The sequence below is a fragment of the Callorhinus ursinus genome, unplaced genomic scaffold, assembly GCF_003265705.2.
Source record: "Callorhinus ursinus isolate GAN/ISIS: 27379988/994484 unplaced genomic scaffold, GSC_fseal_2.0 scaffold62, whole genome shotgun sequence".
NCBI classification, from domain to species: domain Eukaryota; kingdom Metazoa; phylum Chordata; class Mammalia; order Carnivora; family Otariidae; genus Callorhinus; species Callorhinus ursinus.
The window spans coordinates 7,621,410-7,636,991 of NW_027397124.1; the positions used below are offsets into that span (position 1 = coordinate 7,621,410).

Genomic DNA, 15,582 nt, shown 5'->3' on the forward strand with positions numbered 1-15,582 from the left:
AAAAAAATTACTCGAATAGAGGAAACCGGAACCAACACCAAAAAGTCAACTTTCACGTGCCAAACACCTAATTCAAGTGACCCCATTTAATTTTACCAAGGTAGCACAGAGGGGGCTCAGTAAATATTTGCCTGATTAGAATAACGAGGTAGGCATTTTTATATCCCAATTTCATAGGTGAGAAAAGTTCTCAGTAAATATTTGCCTGATTAGAATAATAAGGTAGGCATTTTTATATCCCAGTTTCATACAAGAATATGTAACTTGCTTGAAATCACAAAACCTGATAAAGCAGTGATTCAACCATATTCGTGTCTGATTGTAAAAGTACCATGTTCTGTTTACTAGCAATACTGTTTCAAACACAGTTACATATTAACTACACGTTCAGATAAGCTTCTAATAGGATAAAGGGATAATACAATTCTCCTGGACTTAATTTAAGGTGAAAATGTTTATGACCACAGTATTTCAAGTATTTCACCCTCCCAAACATGACAATGGTTTGAAAAGGAATCAGGATTGGCACCATGGTGAGCACCTCCAGAAATGGGCTAAGGGGAGCAGATAAATGAGACTCTGTTTATACTTAACAACTGAGTTTCCAGATTACGTACTTTCCTTTTGTAATTAAATATATAAAGCACCTAGCTCTGTTTGTAGCATTTAAAAATTACTAGCACTAAAAAGGATCCTTTTTAAATAGCAACCTCACCCATAATACCCTATATTCAAAAAAAATTTTTTTTAAAGTATAAAACTTGCATGGAAAATTATTTGAAAGCTGTCATTGCAAATTATGTACATAGAGTCAATGCAATTGTGATGAAAACCCCAAGAGCATTTTTGTCATCATTTGACAAGTTGATTCTATTAATTTATTTGAAAAAGGTTAAGGGCTAGTATAGCCATAAAATTCATGAAGAAAAAGAACACAGCTAGTGAAATGTGTCTTGCCAGTATAAAAACTTATATTTAAAACAAAACCAATTTAAGGTAGATTAAACTTCTATATGTACGTTTAAAATCTTTACAACTAGTAGACAAAAACCGGAAGGTATCTTTGACATCTAGATGCAGAAAATTACAAAAAGCAAACCAATTACATTCAAAGCATTGATAACCAAAGTACTTCCAAGGAACTTCTATAAATCAGAAAAGACAACCCACACGACAGAAAAATGAAGACATGAAATAAAGACATTTCACAGAAGTAAACTGAATGGTTTCAGAAAAAGCTAAAGATGATCAACCTCACTGATAATCAGAAACATGCGAATTTGAATCAACAGGATATCCTTTTATGCTCACCAGAATGACAAAAACTTTACGTGTAGCAGGAACTTAACATTTCTGGTGGAGACTAAAGTGATATAACCACATGGCAGAAAAATTTGGCATTGTCTAAGAAATTTGGAGATGCACACACTTGATGACCCAGTAATTCCCCTTAGGTATAATACCCTTAGAGAAACTATGATATATGTAAATTGGGAGAAACATTCAACAATTTTTATAATACTACGCTTGTTTTTATTTTAGCACAAAACAAAAAACAAACTAAATGTCCACCAACAGAAAGATGCACACGAACAGTATTTTCATACCATGGAGTTTTACTAATACAGTAACTTTCATGGAAGAAAAAAAGAGAGAAACAGAGAACCTCTGGGTAAAAACATAAGACTCAACTATTCAAGATGTTCACATATATTCTTACAATATTGGCCCAAAGACTAAATATGATGAAGATTTGCTAACGTATCTTTAATTTCTCATATACACCCATTTCTTGAAGATTTTCAAATTCATATATACATTATATAACCCAAATTAAGACTGCTATTATGATGTATAAAAGTTCCAGGCACAGTACATTTGAGTATTACACTGCTACCTAATAACTGTAAATCCTCAATTCCAATTCTAACAACTAAACATTCATTAGTCATCACGTCCCCACAGAAGCTGAGAATTACAAGCAAACTTACTAAAAAGGGACTCCTCTATCAGCCTTTTTATACCACCACTGTAATAGTCAAAAGAACTAGGGGCAATAGGTCTCTGAAGTATGGACCTCACAGCTGCTTTAAAATATATTTCATGGGATCAATTATGATCAAAACTTAAAAAGTGTAAGACATCTGAATTTTTGGATGGCACACATTTTAAAGGAGGGTTTATTCAGTCTGCTAATATGTTCAACTTTGTGGTTCTGGATTTATAAACAAGTATACAGAACTTGAATGAAATAAGATTTTCCCTGTGTAAACCTGTCAGTTACTGCATTTTATGGGGTAATTAGAGACGATAGTAGCAGTTTTCTCCAGGATCATATTCCCTAAGGGTCAGCTTAGGGGATAGATAGCTTAGGGGCATTCTTGATTAATGCATAAAATGAAACAAGTTCTGTATTTTTACTTTCTGCATGAACAATCAAATTAGTACTTACATACCTCTGAAATGATCCTTAATCTTTTTGTTACTTTTATTGTGGCTTTCTTCTGTTTTTAATGATAGGAGCTGGAGAAGGTGTTAACTGTTTTCAAATGTATTTTGATGCTGCTAAATCTACCCACAGATTTGAAAAATTAGCACAGCTTAAAAACTCTTCAGTGCTGCCCTTCAATCCAAGAAAAGGAAACACCCCAAAATAGAAAACTAATACTTATCACTACAAAGAAATAAAGTAACAAAAACTAAATATCCTTAACTCCTAGTTCTAATAAGTTAACCGTAAGAAGTTTCTTTTGAAGTTTTGTTGAGAGATCACTGATGATTAGTATGGAAACCAGTTGGTACTACTTACTATCTACGAGACTCCTGAACAGGTAACATCTGTATCTCAAGGCTAAAATTTTTCTATTAAAAGGTTTGATTCTGAGCGTTAGTTTTCAACAGAATATATACCAGAATCATCTATAAACAAAACAAAACAGATACCTGACCTCCACTCCTAATGAGCCTGGGAGGTCCACACATATGTTGAACTTCTAAGAATTCTATGGGTGATTCTGACATCCCTTGCTGATTTTTGAAAAAAATAGATTAGAGAGCTTCCAAGGTTGCTTTTAACGTTAAAAACCAAAGGAAACAAAACTAAAACAAAATAAAGCAGCACAGCACAAACATACAGGAGTGAGTGGAATTAAGGTAAGATGCAAGACAGCAAAGTGCTAAATGTTTTTTCCAAGACAGGTCTTCAGCATACTATTTTCTTATTGAGGTATAACTGACATACAACATTATTAGTTTCAGGTGTTCAGCACTGTTACCTGTATATACTGTGAAATGATCACCAAACATAGCTACACAATTTTCTTGTGATGAGAACTTTCAAGATTTAGTCTCTTAGCAATTTTCAAATATGCAACAGTATTATTAACCGCATAGTTGCCACACTGCACATCACATCCCCATGCTTTATTTCATAACTGGAAGTTTGCACCTTCTAACTTCCTTCACTCATTTCTCCCCAGGCAACTACCAATCTGTGCTCTGTATCTGTAAGCTTGGTTTTGTTTTTTAGATTGTTCACATAAGTATTTCCACACTATTTTAAATAATGGCTCCACTCACCTCATCTCCCTAAAAGACACATCCATACAAATGCCCTTCCAAAGCATGTTACATGTTAAACATTTTACTTATTACTTACCTTAATCTACATGTATAACTGAGAAAAACGTATTGAGTTTAGTAATTAATATAAATATAAAATGCTAAAAGGCAGTCTTAAGTTTTACCATTGAAGTATTACAAAAGAAAGGTATTGGTTGGGTACCTCTCCTCTGTGTTCTGAGTGCCCTAACACAGATCTATTATATTGCCCAACTTCTTCTTTTATTATCTTTCCCTTCTATTAGAACTTGAATTTCTTCAGGAGATGGATTTTGTTGTATTTACCTCTGTAGCCCTGGTAACAAAATAGGACTTGGCACCAAGATGGCATCAACGTGTACTTGTTGAATGGGTGCCTGATTCTGCAATAAAGGCCCAGGTTCATGTACATGTGTTCTCCCTCTTAAACTTTAGGTTTAGAACTTAGGAAAATGGGGAGGAAAGCCTAAGGTTTCCATCCATAAATAACTGACAAAACAGACAATTAACAGCTTACGTTATGCTATTTTCATAAAGGTAACTATATATAGTCTTAGAGATAAATTTAACTCATGTAGGCTTATTTTAAATAATCTTGTAAAATACTAAACCTCTTTTCCTTTTTTTTTAAAAAACACAGAAAGGAAACAGTCATCAAATATACTTTTTTTCTATATAGATATTTAATTTTAATTAACAATTCTATTTACCTGAAACCTTTTGATCTGGAATCTGTTACGAAGTAAGGCTAATATACTTAACAACGTGCTTATACAAATTTGTATCAAACTAAATAAACAGAAACAAAAACTTGGATCTTTGAAAAGACAGAATTAAATGTGCTTAAGGGAATAAATGTAGTATTTTGTATTACAAAGCCATTTCTATAGGCTTTTCCACTTTTAAAGAGTATCACCCTCCAGTCTCAGTCTTTAAATGCAAACTTTCCCAAGCATTAAAAAACCTAGCTTCCTTTGAGCATTTTTCAGTCTCTTACCTAAACTATTTTAAACTTAAAATAAACTAAGTCACTTTCCCATTTGACATTTCTAAGACTTATAGACTTCTAACCAACTCTTTAATATGAGCTTTAAAATAGGCTATCCTCTGAGTTTTTTGTGTATACGCTTTGACAAAACTTTCCCTTTATGCTTGTGAATATGAATTATTCATTTACATTTACAATGCTTACCAGTAGGGGGCGTAACCTACCAAAGACTAAACGCCACATATAAATCAAATAGAAATCTGTTACTATACCCTGACTCTTAAAGATTTAAAGTAATATTCACCTCTTCTAATGGTAGGCACCTATTTAAAGTATCCAAGAGTATAAACCAAAGCAAAAATTTATTTCTGACCTACATTTTTTTGGTATGCTGAATAATTCCTTTTAGATCTACAATAAGATTGCCGAATAATTCCTTTTAGATCTACAATAAGATCTAAAGACACACTGCACTTAAAAAGTAAAAAGTACTATACTGCATTTCTAATCAATTTCCTCTGATGCTTAGACAGCTGCTGTAATAATATTCAAAGGGACATGTGAACAAAGCTCAAACCACTGATGCAACAAGGGCAGCCTGTTTTGTTCTATTTTGTAGCAGTGGTGTTATACTGAAGATGAGGACATGGAAAAGTTACAAAGGAAACAAAGTATTCAAATGTAGTAGAAAAAAAACTGTAATAAGGTAGCTAGGTGACAGCACCTGGTATATAATCTGTGACTTTCATTTATTTTTAATTTGACAATTCATGAATATGTTAAATCATATATACACCCAAAACCTTTACTATGCATTTACAAAGGTACGTAAGTATGGTGCTAATGTAAAATATATTAAGATATATTTCTGCAGGGCGCCTGGGTGGCTCAGTCGTTAAGCGTCTGCCTTCGGCTCAGGTCATGATCCCAGAGTCCTGGGACCGAGCCCCGCATCAGGCTCCCCGCTCCGTGGGGAGCCTGCCTTCTCCCTCTCCCACTCCCCCTGCTTGTGTTCCCTCTCTCGCTCTCCCTCTCTGTCAAAAAATAAAATCTTAAAAAAAATCTATTTTTGCAACTTGCTTTTTGTTCAACCGAGGAAATCTTTAAAAGGATAAACATATTTTGCAACTTTTAACATACTTTATTAAAAAGTGATTCCTGCAATAACCAACTTACTCCCACCAACTGTGCTTCCCCATATTCAAATGGTAACGGTCACTAAGCTTAAGGGTGAAAAATCTTATTTTAATCTTAATTTCCAGTATACATTGATAATCTTTCTCTTGAAAATTTTTACCCTGATAAAATACATGTAACATAGGGGCACCTGGGTGGCTCAGTTGGTTAAGCGACTGCCTTCGGCTCAGGTCATGATCCCGGGGTCCTGGGATCGAGCCCCGCATCAGGCTCCCTGCTCCCTGCTCAGCGGGAAGCCTGCTTCTCCCTCTCCCACTCGCCCTGCTTGTGTTCCCTCTCTAGCTGTGTCTCTCTGTCAAATAAATAAATAAAATCTTAAAAAAAAATCCATGTAACATAAAACTTACCATTTTAACTATTTCTAGGTTTACAACTCAGGGGCATTAAGTATTTACCCATTATTGTGCAAACATCACCACTAACTATCTCCAAAATATTTTCGTCTCTCCAAACAATTTCTGTAACCAATTACACAAGGGCGCTCCGTACCATCCCACTCCCTAGTAGCCACTACTCGTTCTACTTGTCTCTACGAATCTGCCCATCCTAAGTACTGCATATTAAGTGGAATAACATTTGTCCTTTTGTTGTCTGGCTTACTTCACTTACACTAAGGTCTTCAAGGTTCACTACGTTGCAGCAACATGTGTCAGAATCTCATTCCTTTTTAAGGCTGAGTAATAACATGTTTTATTTATTTACTGTCCATCAGCTGATGGGACACTTGAACTGTTTCCAACTTTGGGCTATTGTAAATAACACCGGTACAAACATCAGTGTATAACACCTGTATGATTCCCTTTCTTTTGGTTATATACCTAGGCAAAAAATTGCTTGATCCTAAGGTAATTCTATGTTTCATTTTTTGAGGAACTGCTAAATGGTATTCCATAGGAGCTGCATCATTCTGCACTCTTACAAGCAATGTACAAGGGGTCTAACATCCTCAAAAACACTTATTTTCATTGCTGTTTTTGTAATAGTCATCCTAAGGATGTGAAATGTTAATTATTGTAGTTTTGATATGCTTTCCCCAATGTTAAACCCCTTTTCATGTGCTTACTACTCTGCCTGGCCCTGGAGAACATGTCTATTCAAGTCCTTTGCAGATTTTTGAACCAGGCTGTTTAATTGTTCAGTTATAGGATTTCATATATTTGGGTATTAATCCTTTATTAGATACATACATGATTTACAATTTACTTCCTCCCATTCTGTGGGTTGTCTTTTCACTCTAGAGTGCCCTCTGATGCACAAAAGTTTTTTTAATTTTGATGAAGTCCAGTTCACCTATTTTTCCTTTGTTGCCTGTGGTTTTTGTGTCACATCTAAGAAATCACAACCAAATCCAATGTCATAAAAATTTTCACCTGTTTTCTTTGAGAGTTTTAGCTAAGTTTAGGTCTTTGATTCATTCTAACTTTTATAACTGTAAACCAAGGCTGGCAATCTTAAATTCCTCTTCTATAAACTGCTTATTCATATTTGTTGCTCATTTTTCTACTGGATTGTCTTTTTCCTATTGTTTTGATGTATTCTTAATGTAACCGTAACATACTGTTACATATGTTAAAAGTATGTTCTCCCAATCTGAGACGTGTCTTTCAAACCTTATCTCTGTCAGAGAGTTTTAAATGTCTTATGTGTTTAAATCTATCAACATTTTTTTTAAAGGCAAATGCACTTTGGGTCTTGATTTAAAAAGCCCTCCCCTGGGTACCTGGGTGGCTCAGTTGGTTAAGAGGCTGCCTTCGGCTCAGGTCGTGATCCCAGGGTCCTGGGATCGAGCCCCACATTGGGCTCCCTGGAGCCTGCTTCTCCCTCTGCTTCTGCCCCTCCTTCCTGCTCCTGCTTTCTCTCTCCGTCAAATAAATAAGATCTTAAAAAAAAAAAAAAAAAGCCCTCCCCTACCCCTCAAATTATAAACAGTATTTTCTAATATTCGTTCATCACAGCTATTTCCCGTCTCATTGTTCAAAGTGCCATCTTAGGTTGACTAACATAATTTTAAACTTTTTGACTAAAACAGACTAAATTCTTCCACTAATGTATTCAGTTATTCAACAAAATTTGAGTCACTAACTCTGTGGCCAGTTTTCCTAATTTTCATGAATACTTAGTAATACTAAAAATTATTATAAAGCAAAGCAACAGAGGGAGAGCTGAACATGGCCCACTAAAGCTAGTTAATGACCTTCTACACTGGCTATAAAAGGCTACTGCCTTAATGCATACGAAGTCTTCAGGTTCATTTAAATGTATAGATACCATCAAAACATAAAAGGGAAGTTTATTCCAAGTGATTAGCTCACACTTCATGTTAATGAATGACTAATCCCCCCTCCCATTAGATTGAGTGTGGAACTATGTAACCACTAAGATATTTAGATACATGCTAGCCCTCAGAAGATTAGCAAACGTCTGCTGCTTTGGTTATTTTGCTTTACTTTTCAAGTTTATCTATGCTAATAAATCATAACGCTAATAAATTACTAAATAAACTTGCATTAATAACTAAGGTCATTAAACTCTCTGACTCTGGCAGTCATTTGGCCAAAGTAATGGTCTCCTGCCTATTTTGTCATTTCATGAATCTGGAAGGGAGGGTAGAATAGTAACAATTTAGAATGGTCAATGGGGGGATAAGGGAAGGCAGAGGCACCTGGATGGCTCAGTCCGTTGAGCTTCCTGACTCTTGGTTTCGGCTCAGGTCATGATTCAGGGTCAAGAGATCACGTGCCTCGTCAGGCTCTGAGCTATGCGGGAAGTCTTCTAGAGATTCTCCCTCCCTCCCTCTCCCCCACCCCCACTCATACTCCCTCTCTTGCTCTCTAAATCACTCTTGAAAGAAAGAAAAGAAAGGAAAGAAAGGAAAGAAAGGAAGAAAGGAAGAAAGGAAGGAAGAAAGAAAGGAAGAAAGGAAGGAAGAAAGGAAGGAAGAAAGGAAGGAAGGAAGGAAGGAAGGAAGAAAGGAAGAAAGAAAGAAAGGAAGAAAGGAAGGAAGAAAGGAAGAAAGAAAGAGAAAGAAAGAGAGAAAGAAAGAGAGAGAGGAAGGAAGGAAGATACGTTGGTTGGTTAACAGGATGCCAACTGATAAAAATCAAGTTTTAGATTTTTAAGCACACCACTGTCTCTATTACTTTGTTTTATGGTTATCCAATATATTGAGTAATCTTGCCAAAAGATGTTCAAATGTTACCCTAACAACAAATACAGGATACCTAACCTTGTTTCACTCTATCTAACACCAGGATTGTTTCCTACAAAAAACCACAGCTTCAGATTCTCCACACACTCTTCAAGCAAGCACAGACTGAATTTATCTTAGGTTCTTTTTCTTCAAAGGCACACTGGCATTAGACAGATCTAAATCTATTGCTGGTATCCTTTAATTAGATTCACAACAAATGTAATACTCTTCTTTTTCTCCAAATACATTTTTAAAACCATGACCACTGCAGGTGCTTCCCCAACCTTTAACACACTCATTACCATTCTTTCAGTTATTTATCCATCTACAGTAAATACTTACTGCCTATTATTTTGTCAAGAACTAGGAACAGAGTTCACAATGGTTCACAATGGCAAAGATCTTGCCCTCGTATTTATTACAGCATCCTACCACTGACCCCCAGATAGAGCTTAGCTATACTATTAGCACTTACAACCAAAAGTCTGAAGAGTCTGAGCTTACCCAACCATCAACCTTTTAATATAAATTATCTGTTAAGGAAAAATCAAACAAGGAAATCACTATATTGATGAGAAGAGTCAATAGGAAGTTTAACTTGAATAACATGAATGTCTCCATTGAGGAAAAAAATGTATTTCAAATTAATGGACACTTTACAAATTTAGACTAACTGGTAAACAATCTGTAAAGATTCAAATTGTTATACAATTTAAAAAAAACAATATTGCCTTCATTCATATGTAAGGAGTACTTGGAAAGATTATACAATTTTCCCTATTTCAACAGTCAATCGCAAGGTAATCAAGTCTTTTCCTGTTTAAGTTTAAAATTATTATATACAGAAATTCTAGGTAAAGTTTGTGATTAGCAAAATACTTTGTAGAATTAAAATTGACTCATCTATCATTTGTTAGGAATTTTGAATTATTGGAGTCCAAATTAATACAGATTTGATTGTGTCTTTTATTACCTACAGTTTTATGGAGATAACACGAAATTTAGAGAAACTGCCTCTAACACATCATGTACTTAAACAGTGGCAACGTTCAGGTTCTTATCTAAGAGATACACCAACTTCCCTTACACTGTTGTTTTAAGAAATCAACTAAAATATTTATTAAATACTTAGCACCATGCCTGGTACACAGTTAATTTTTAATATTTAAAAAGTTTGTCAGGAATGGTGCTTGAAGCATGGAGGGAGAACAAGTTCAACATGTAATTAACACCTAACCCTAAACAGCTTAATTAAATGAACTAAAATTATAATGTGGTTAAGTGGTTTAATAAACAAATATAAGCACCAGTGTTTGGGACAAGACTGGGAGAGGTTAACTGACACTGAGAACGCAAGGACATTAGAGCTGGCCTTAAAGAAAGAGTACTGAGTTCAACAGAATGGAAGAAAGAACATGTCCTTTTCAGCAAAGGCTCAAAACAAGAAAGAATATAACATGTGCTAAGAAATGTGTAAGTCTGCAAAAGATGAATTATAAGGAATGTTAAGAGTGAAATGATGGCGATCAAGCTAGTCAGACAGGCTGCAACCAGACTCTCAAGTACTTGCTATAATCTCACTAAGAAGCATGGACTTTACCCTGTGGATAATGGAAAACCATTAGAAGGAAAAAGCACAATCCAATTTATACTTTATAATGATGCCACCATATGTAAATAGTCAGGGTAGAAGGAAGCAGTTATTTATAAACAGTTTTATTTCAAGAGAGATGTCCCGAGTTTCAATAATGGTAGTGGCAATAACCAGAGAAAGGATATATACACGTAAAGATACAGAAGGCAGAATCCAAGATTTGTTGATTGGTAGGTAGGGACAAATGCTGAAGAACAAGAAAGAGTTGGGAGGACAGTGTATTTACTTACTGAGAACCTGCGAGTAAGTTGTGGGGAAAGGGAGGAATCTGGGACACACCAAGTGCTTACAGAAAGGAAGCAGATATATGTTAAGAGTTAGAAATAAAGACTTGGCAGTCACTTTTGTAGACAAGACTGCCCAGCAAAAGAGAACATGCTGAGCAAGAAAAAAAGAACAAAACACAGTAAAAAGCTGAACAATACTGGTATTTAAGGGGTGAAAAGAGAACTAGGAGAAGGCTAGCAGTATCCCAGAAGCCAGGGAAAAAAATTTCAAAAAGGAAGAGTTAAATGAACAAGAGATAAAATGAGATAAAGACATTTTAAAGGCCATCAGATATTTTTTTTAACTGACCAGGATTTTAAAATAAAATTTCTGTGACCAAATAATCAAAATTTTAAAAACTGAAGAACCATTAACATCCTTTAGAAAGTACTACTACATTAACAATTACTGCATTAATTTAGATTTCATCTCTCAAGAATTCTCTTTACAATACTAATTTAATCTGCATCAGGGTAAATATGACTTATACATATGAATTCTGGTTCAAACCATCTTAGGGGAATCTAACAACATTTGGAACAACCTGTTTATAATGTATTAAGCGCTATACGATAAAAGTATGTGGCTTATAATATGTAATGAAGACTACAGAAGAAATTCAAACATGCATAAAAGGAAACGAGAAGCAAAAGAAATCTAATTATGAGAACTCTTTGTCAGCAAATTAAATCAATGTGAAATAATGAATCAGACAATAGATTAAAAGCTTAAAGACTCATCAGATCCCTGGAGCATCTCCTAAACCCACAGGACATTTAAAAGTTTCTCGATATTTACTTATGCTAATCTGCTCATTAGTCTGCTAATGGGTCTGCCCATAATTTATTTACTTATTGTCTTTTAATTTCCTTAACTTCTTAAAACACATTATAACGTGTTAAGTTTAGAACTGTGAGTGGTCTGTGCAAATATACTTATCTCCTCACTCTGCTTCTGTTATGTGTTACCTCCTAAAGTAGTTGTTGCCACAATTTTTCTCTCTTTTGACAAGCTATGGTTATCAGCACTGAGCTGGATAAACACTTTAGAGTGATAAAGTTATCTTCTCTTCAGATTTGAGTTCTAGTTGAGGCATTAAGACTCTATCTTGTGGCCCAGAACACAGTTTTCTAATTCACAAACTGAAACGAATAGTTGCATGTTATGCAGAAGTAACAAGTTTTAAAATGTCTCTATTCGGATCAAATTTTAATTAACAGAAAATTGAGACAATACCTAAACTAAACCATCATGACAATGATCACAAAAACCAAAAACTACTTTATACAAATATGAAGGGACAGTCGTTTGACTCTGCTAAGTTAGTTAAGCCATTACTAACTTATAAATTAAGCACTTGACTTCAAAGTGTCAAAGGCAAAAAACAGTTCTAAGGCTTCATAATTAAAAATTAGAAGAAAAAAATCTAAATATGGCTAACTCTAGACCTAAATCTACGCAGTAACACTCTAAAAAACTTTAAAAAGAATTTGTAATTAAGAGTCTTATTCAAGCTAATGGAGATAATGTAATATAATCAAAAATTCAGAAACTACAGTTCAACGTGCAGCATCTAGTAATAATGGCATACCTTTTCTTTCTGTTTTCTGTGCAGGGACAGAAGATGTGGGTGTAGGCAGTTTTGATAAAGTAGATGCTCCATTAGCATCAAATGATTTCTTTGGCTGGTGATCAGACTGTAGCGTAAATGGACTAGAAGGAAGAGTGCTTGGGGTAGCAGTTGGATGAACCACTGGTTTGATGGGGTGCTGTACTGGCGTAGAACTACTGTGAGTCTCTGCTCTTGGCAGTCTGTAGTCTCTGTCATTGTGTCTGCTTGTTTGAGACAAAATATTCTGTGGGAGCAAACTACTGGCATCACTGGAATGCTTGTCTTCCACTTTAGTTCACAGTTCGAAAAAAGAGATGTAGGAATGACGGAAGGGGGAAGAAAAAAGATTACGTTAGAATCCTGTCTTTAACATCAGCTAATTTAGCAACATACTTGTATCTTGTTATAGAACTGCAAGCCCAGTTAGTGTCTGCAGTTTTAACTCAGGTCATGATCCCCGGGTCCTGGGATCGAGCCCCACGTCGGGCTCCCTGCTCTGTGGTGGGGAGTCTGCTTCTCCCTCTTCCTCTCCCCCTCCCCCTGCTCATGCGCACTTTCTCTCTCTAATAAATAAAATCTTTAAACAAACAAAAAAAATCCAAATACTGAAAGAGAATTTTTAGCTCAACTCTAAGTAATCTATACTCATATTTCAAGTGGGCTACTAGTTTTGGGGATTCTTTAGAACCATACCACAGTTCAAATAAAACATTAAAAAAAATCAATATATGTGGAGTTCTAACATTTTACTCAAATGAAAAATTTTAAGTATTTTAAAAATATGAAAAGCAAATGGTCCATTCTTTTAAAATATTGGCCATGGGTTCTAAGAACTGAATTACCCACAGTGGCTCAATAGCAAAAGAATATTAGCTTTATTAGCGTAATTTTCCTGAATACTAAAGTAGCTCATTAGTGGTCTCTAAAGTAGTCTGTGCTAGGGCTTACATGACATCATTTTGGGATGGCTGAATTTATGATGAACTGTGCATTCAATAAGTAAATCAGTTCATATTTTTGATAATGCTAACAATACCAGTTAGTTATAAACTCAAGTTATAGATAATACTATCTGAAAATAGAAGGCCTACATCCAGCAGCAGAGTCGGAAAAATCTACTTGCTATTACCAGTTATACTAAAAACATTCTCTTCCAATTTAAAGTCACAGAAATATTTAAACCTCAGAAGTACTGCTGCTTCCAAAAAGAGTATAAGGAAAATTTCAATAATCATAATAAAATTTATATTTATTGAAAAATCTCTAACCAAAATTGTAATAGTCTAATCAGTAACTAAAAATTAAACAACTTTCAAAGTAGAGAAACATCTTAAGATTCAAAAGCACATATATAATAATATTACCAAAGGATGCCCTCCCTGTTGAGTATTTTAGTTTTTTCCAATTCATGGTTTCTCCTAGTCTAGAGACCAAGACAGCACAAAGAAGGAAGTATGCTTAAACTACAAGTCTGTTTCCAAACCTTCAGTGCATAACTCCTACATGTTACACTAAACAAAATGTACTGGACACTGCCAAAAAGTTTCAGTTGTATCAATAAAAAAAAGTCTTTTGACTTAAAAATGAAATTCAGTGTTATAAATTACACATATATTAACCTTAACAGAAAAAATAAACAAACAGATTGAGCTATCACAGTAGAATACAAACATCTGTTGTATATTAACTCATTGGTGAACTATCAATTTGCATGCACAAGAAACTTAAGAAATTTTATTCTACAAGTTCTTCCTGAAAAGAATACTGCTACAATAGAAACTTTTAGGGACAGATAAAACAGAAATAATACCATGCCCAATTCCCACCAATCCTGTCACTTGACTACCAAAAACTGGACACCAAGAAAAATCCCTCTCAGTTCCTTATGACGAGTCAAAGAATATCAAGCAAATGTACTCAGATGAAAATTAAAGCTGATATTTCTTCAAACACTTGTAAGCTCTGGGGGAGAAAAATGGCAGCAACTTTACAGGAACTAAGGAAGCTGTAGCTGCAACAGCTTTCTAGGATTCACAACTCTAGACAAAACACAGTTAATGCAGTGACTCTACTCGCACCCCCACAACAAAGACATTTGGCAAATGTATGGAGACATTTTGGGTTGTCATGACTAGGGAGAGAGGAGGTGTGCTACTGGCCTCTAACATATAGAGGCCAGGTACGGTACTCTACATCCTATGACACAGGACGGCATCCCACAACAAAGAATCACCTAACCCAAAATGTCATTAGTGCTACTGTTGAGAAACCCCAAATTAAGGTTTCCCTAAGCACAATCATTCTATGAGGCACAAATTAAAGACCATGAAAACAATCTAGTAACAGTAATACCAAATTAAAAGTTTTATCCATAGTTTTCAATGTCAAGTTCTGGATAACATTATTTGCTACAGTGCAAAAAATAAATCTATTTTCTACCTTTATCTTTTTAACATATAAAGTCTTTCAGTCCCCCCTCCCCCCTTTTATTGGCAGTTACAAACTACAAATCTTTAGGTCTTACCCAGCATGAACACCAATGGACACATGGGAAAACTCTGCCAACACTTTTTGCATAGAAAAAGTTAAGCACTTAAATGGTTTAATGACTTCATTACTACCACACTTAAGTATTTAAATCAGTTGACCAATTAAGGAAAAATAAAAGGAAATATAGCTAAGGTTTTTCTCAAATATTACTTAAAACTGAAAAAGTGAGACACATGACTATAGTTCAACACACACATCAACCTACTGACTCATTATGTGCACTTCTAGGAATTTGGCTAAAGAAGGAGTAAGTGGGCAAAGACAGAAATCACAGCACTGCTGACAATAGGAAAAGGCTAAAAACCACCTAATAAGTATCCAGGGACAGAGCATTATTTATAAATGAGGGCACATCAAAAAAAATAAAATAAAGAAGGAAAACCAAGCAATTTAACACACTGATTTCTAAACTGACACAGAAACATTTCCTTGAAATACTACTGAAAAGAAAAGGTTAGAAACAGTAACATATAATCCCATTTTTGATGTAAAACATATACATGTGTAGTTTTTATACAAATTTA

The 15,582-nt window shown here is 34.8% G+C and overlaps 1 protein-coding gene across 7 annotated transcripts in view; it reads right to left on the minus strand.

Annotated features, from left to right (window-relative positions):
• Positions 1 to 15,582, minus strand: part of WAC (WW domain containing adaptor with coiled-coil) — an 84,662-nt gene that overhangs the window by 11,909 nt on the left and 57,171 nt on the right. For 5 of the 7 annotated variants that reach the window (XM_025885874.2, XM_025885872.2, XM_025885870.2 and 2 more), the window contains exon 7: positions 12,488 to 12,796. The exons of the other annotated variants lie outside the window; for them this stretch is intronic. In XM_025885874.2, the coding sequence (XP_025741659.1) occupies positions 12,488 to 12,796 (309 nt within the window). The remainder of the gene's footprint in view (positions 1 to 12,487; positions 12,797 to 15,582) is intronic. 7 annotated transcript variants of the gene reach the window in all.